Genomic DNA, 4,736 nt, shown 5'->3' on the forward strand with positions numbered 1-4,736 from the left:
CTCAGGTTTTGCCATGAGGACCCCCCTGGCGTTCCCTCCCCTCCCTGTGCCTGAGGTGGCGGCAGATCCGGCTCAGATGAGCAGTTGGCCGCATAATGAGGCCATGCTCATTAGAGATGCCAAAGCTGTTGTCCCCAGCCTTGGAGGTGCCCTGGGGCATGGGGGGATGTGAGGACAGCAGGTGGGTTCTGGGATGTGTGCTGCTAGGGGGTGGCTGAGGCTCATTGGGAGCCTTAATGAACCCTCCTGCCCTAATGAACACCTCTGCCCCTGGTGCCACCTTGTCCCAGCTCTGCGGTAGGAGGCCATAAAAGCCAAAGATTGTAACACTGTGAGAGCCTGAAAGCCAGAGGCTGGGGACACAGGGAGCGCTGGAAGACGGTGGGGGAAAATGGGAACAGTGGGGGACACTGGAGGATAGCGGGAGCAGTGGGAGATCCTGCGAGACGTTGGAAGCACGGGAGACGCGGGGAGCACCGGAGACACCGCGGGACAATGGGACACGGGGCGCGGCAGCCCGGAGGGTGCCGCAGAGGCCTGCAGGTGGCGCTGGGGCGCGGCGGACGGTTTTCCCTCCGTGCCGGCAGGGGGCGCCGCAGCGGAGAGGGCCGCTCGCGCCGCCCGTCTCTCTGGTTCCGCCGTCAAGTGCGGCGCGGGTGTCGCGGTTGCGGCCGCGCTTGACGGCGGGCAGCGTCGCGAAAGCCCCGTGAAGGACGGCGGCGGGCCGGTCGGTGCGGGGCGGAGCGGAGCCGGTTTCGAGCTCAGGGCGGTGTCGCGGTAGGGTCAGCGTCGGGAGCGGGGTCAGCGTCGCGACAGCACCATGCCGTTCTGGGACCTGCAGCGACAGCTAGGCATCGACATGGACCGGTGGCTGCTGCGGCAGAGCGCGACGCAGCCGTACGGGGTGGCCGGGGCGTGCCACGCCTTCGAGCGGGAGTGGGTGGAGTGCGGGCACGGCCTGGGCCAGACCCGAGCCCGCCGCGAGTGCCAGCCCGAGTACGAGGACTTCATGGAGTGCATGCACCGCACCAAGCTGGTGAGCCCGGCGGGGCGTCCCGGAACCGGGCGGGGGGGGGAGGGGGAGCGCGGCACGGCGGCACGGGAAGCGCGTGCGGAGCCCCGAGGAGGCGCCGCGATCCTCTGGCTGCGATCCCGGAGGCGCCCGAGGCCGCGGTGGGCGCTGGGGGGAGGGCGGGCTGCCCGCGGCGTCTCTCAGGTCCCTTCCGACCCGACCGTTCTGCCGTTCTCTGGCTCCGCGTCTCTGTCATCCCCTGTGTGCTTCGCCAGGCTCAGCGGTTGAAAAAGATCCTGGAGCAGAGGGACAAGATGATCAAGGAGGGGAAGTACACCCCGCCCGAGCACCACAAGGGTGAGAAGGACAGCCGGCCCTGAGGCACAGGGACCTGCAGGGGACCCGACAGCACTCGTCTGCAGCCATGGAAGTGAACCATCTGAAGGAGAGCACCGGGCACGGTGGGGTTCTTCTGCAGCCATCCCAGTGCTGGGAGGGCTCTGCCAACAACTCCGAGCGGAGGAGAGCAGTGCTGGTGTGGGGCATCATTGCTTTGGCTAGTAAATGTCTCCTTTGGAGCAGCGTTCTGCTCTGTCTTGTCTTCCTTTCTGAACCAAGATAACTTCTAAACCCTCCTGAAAAGCTGCCCTGATGCTGGGGGTGACATGGAGCTGCCGGTGCTGTGCCCCCGTCTTATGGGGCCATGTGGGTTCCTTCATGCTCACACTTGCAGGCAGGGCAGCCAGCCCTGAAATGGGGGAGGGCGTAAAGGAGTAAAATCTCATCCAAATGTGTCCTGGAAAACTTGCTAAAGAAAAGCCCGTGCCTGGTGTGGTTTTATGGGCAGGAAACGTGGTTGGTGTTTGTTGGGCTGCCTGGGCCGCTTTCCAGTTGGTGGTATTGGCCCGAGAGGTGAAAATCTGGTTAAAACAGCTCTCTGATGAGGATTTGGGCAGCAGCATCCAGACGCAGTTTCTGTCCCACCCCTTCGATCTGTGCGAGATCCCCTCACGCAGAGGCTTTGCTCTGTAATGCTGTGTGTCAGCTTGATCTATCGAGCGTGCAGCGTGCCTGACTGCAGCAGCCCCGGGGCTGGGACTGCCCACACCGATGTGCTTTTCCTTTTAAAGGGAAGATTTCTCCCCAGCCCCTCCAAACTCAGCACGGTTTTGTAACAGCATTAAAGCAGTGGAGTACCTGGAAGTGGAGGGGGGAAATGGGTGTGCTTTAATCCAAGGTTTTAATCCCAGTGATTGTGGGTTTAATGCTTAATCTTTGATCCAGGTAGAGCACGTGAGGTTCCCGATCCTCACAAATCCCCACGCCGAGATGACAGATGACAGCAGCGTGGTTCCAGTTGCAGCAGGCAGGGCTGGGCTCTGCCGAGGGGCGCCGGTGCCCACGGTGCCATCCCAGGGGAGTTTGCCCCTTGTAGGACCCGTGCCAGCCCACAGAGGCTGCTCCCTTGCTCCCTTCCCCCAGCCCCAGCTGGGCCCCTTGCTGCAGCCCAGGTGTGGGGCTGTGGGGACGGGGCTCCGGGAGCTCAAAGCTGAGCCCTCCATGCTGGGAGGCTGCTCCTGTTTGGTGCACGCTGCTGTGCCTTGAGTTCTTTCCTCTTCCAGGTTATTCCAAAGAATGTATTAATCATCAATTTCAGTATTTTCCTCCTATTTCCTGCCCGTGGCCGTATTGCTGAGCCCTGGATGGATCCAGGTGTGATTCTGGAAAGGGGACTCCTGGCACTGTCTGTGCGAGCCCTGAATCAGTCCGGTGGTGCCCATGAGCTGCCAGAGGTGGGGCGGCTGCATCGCTTTCTGTAGCAGCCCCAAAGCCCTCGGAGATCCTTCAGATGTGAAAACTGTTTGGTGGTGATTAATTCCAACAGAGGAAATCTTACCTAATATTGCTGCTGTTCCACTGGATGAAAGAGTTCCAGGTATGAGAGGTGAGGGGAAGATTGGGTGCAAAAATGAGGGAAAACGCCAGAAAGATGAAAGGGTGTGAAGAAATGGGCAGAAATAGGAACAGTTTGGGGCCTGCTGGTCACTGCCCTGTGAAGTGCAGGGGTGGCCCTGAGCCGGGAGAGCTGCATTTCCAGGGAGAGAAAAAAGTGCAGAGCAGAACCCTGGCGAGTTGCTGCTGTCGGGAGTGACTCATGTAATTGAGCTGTCCAGATGTCGGAGGAAACGCTGAAATAAATCCAAACACTTCTGCCTCCCAAGCGGCTCTTTAGACCCATCCAAAATCTAATTGCTCTGCAGTAGATGTGAATGCGGCCGAGGTGCAGCAGCGGGGATGGAAAGCAGCTGAGGCACTCATTGTGGTTAACAGCCGAAAGGGAAACTTGGGCTGATAAGGAAGGTTATCAAGGAGCTGATGACAAACATTGAGTTCGTGAGAGACAAATGCGTCCCTGGAGAGGAGCGGGGATGGAGGCAGAGGGGCCGGGGTGGGGCTGAAGCCACAACTCCACGAGCCTCTCGCTGCCTCCCCAGCTGCGCTGCGCGCTGCTCCCACGCTGCACTCCTGCCGTTCTCCTCCGCTGAGGTCCCTCCCTCCCTCCTTCCCACAACCCGATGTCTGTAGGGTCTGGGGAGGAAGGGGAGACCCCGCAGCCCCCGAGTGCTGCGCACCTCCAGCTCTGTGCAGGAGAGAGAAACAGAGCCCTGGGGAGGTGAATAATTGATACGGTCAGGGAAAAGTTGGAGCTGCGGGCTTTGGCAGAGGCTCCGATGAGGGAGAGGGGGGCTGACCCCGGGCGGAGCTGCCCAGAGCTCATCTGCGCCGTGTGCCTGAGCCCCGCGGCATCGCGCACAGCAGCGGGGCGTCCGTGCACCGACCATCCACACTGCAGGGGCGGGGTGGGGTGGCTCGGGGGGATGTGTGCAGTCAGTGCTGCAGCCCCAGCCCGCAGTAACGGCTCCCCGATCCCGTGCAGCAAAACAACGCGTGGCCTTAACCCAGATTCACAGCACAAATAATCCAGATCAGCAACAACGCGCTGCGAGGGAGCCTCGGAAATGCATTTTGGGTGTGAAATGTGTGCAGGTTGGAACAGGCAGCGTTTCCTGGCCGCTTTTCTTAATTTATTTGGGATTTAATATGGTGCAAAAGCACTCGATTGCTCTGAGGCCTCCACGAGGGATGGGGCCCCAGCGGGTGGCACTGAGCAGAGGTGACAAAGGGACGCATCCCTCAGGGATCCACGGCGCTCAGCCCTGCCTGATTTCCGCCCCTCCTGCTGCTGCCGTTGGGCTCAGTGCCCCCGGCCGTGCTGGGGCCGCACTTTGGGCATCCGCTCCCCGTGGGTTTCAGCCGAGCGTCCCCCTGTGCTCCCCTTCCCGCTCTGCCTCTGAGCTGCAGGGAAACACGCGGCTCTCACGGCTGCTTCCGGAGCATCCCTTCCTTGCGGGGTGCCCGGCGTCGCCTGCCCCTCACCCGAGGTGCTCGGGAGATAACCGTGGGATGGTTTCAGATGAGATATGGGAATCCACCGGGGAGAAATGCCGCGAGCGGATGGCTGCGCCCAGACCCCGGGGCACGGGGACGATGCGTCCCGGCTGCCTGCAGCGCCCCGGGGGCAGCTGTGCCGGCCCGGGGCCTTGGCATAGAGCTTCTGTCCCCCGCACCCCGCTTGTGGCCCCGCCGTGCTCTCGGCACCGCTGCGGTTGATCGATGAGCGCTGTAATTAGCCGGTGGGGGGAAGAAAGAAAAGGGGGGGAAC

General features: G+C 61.9%; 1 protein-coding gene across 1 annotated transcript; it reads left to right on the top strand.

Moving 5' to 3' along the window:
• The first annotated feature begins 706 nt into the window (after window positions 1-706).
• Window positions 707-1,595, top strand: NDUFS5 (NADH:ubiquinone oxidoreductase subunit S5). The gene is made up of 2 exons (XM_042836128.1): window positions 707-1,036; window positions 1,288-1,595. Exons 1-2 carry the CDS (start codon window positions 821-823, stop codon window positions 1,390-1,392), a joined length of 321 nt encoding a protein of 106 aa, XP_042692062.1. The 5' UTR covers window positions 707-820; the 3' UTR covers window positions 1,393-1,595.
• The last annotated feature ends 3,141 nt before the right edge of the window (window positions 1,596-4,736 follow it).

Source organism: Centrocercus urophasianus, unplaced genomic scaffold (assembly GCF_019232065.1).
Source record: "Centrocercus urophasianus isolate 14NV4802_14NV808 unplaced genomic scaffold, USGS_Curo_1.0 seq_577, whole genome shotgun sequence".
Taxonomy (NCBI): domain Eukaryota; kingdom Metazoa; phylum Chordata; class Aves; order Galliformes; family Phasianidae; genus Centrocercus; species Centrocercus urophasianus.

What these genes read in the sequence shown, in the direction of transcription:
- NDUFS5 (XM_042836128.1), top strand. Translation starts at nt 821, where the DNA reads ATGCCGTTCTGGGACCTGCAGCGACAGCTAGGCATCGACATGGACCGG. An exon ending in GCATGCACCGCACCAAGCTG is followed by an intron (nt 1,037 to 1,287) that starts GTGAGCCCGGCG and finishes GTGCTTCGCCAG; the next exon opens with GCTCAGCGGTTGAAAAAGAT.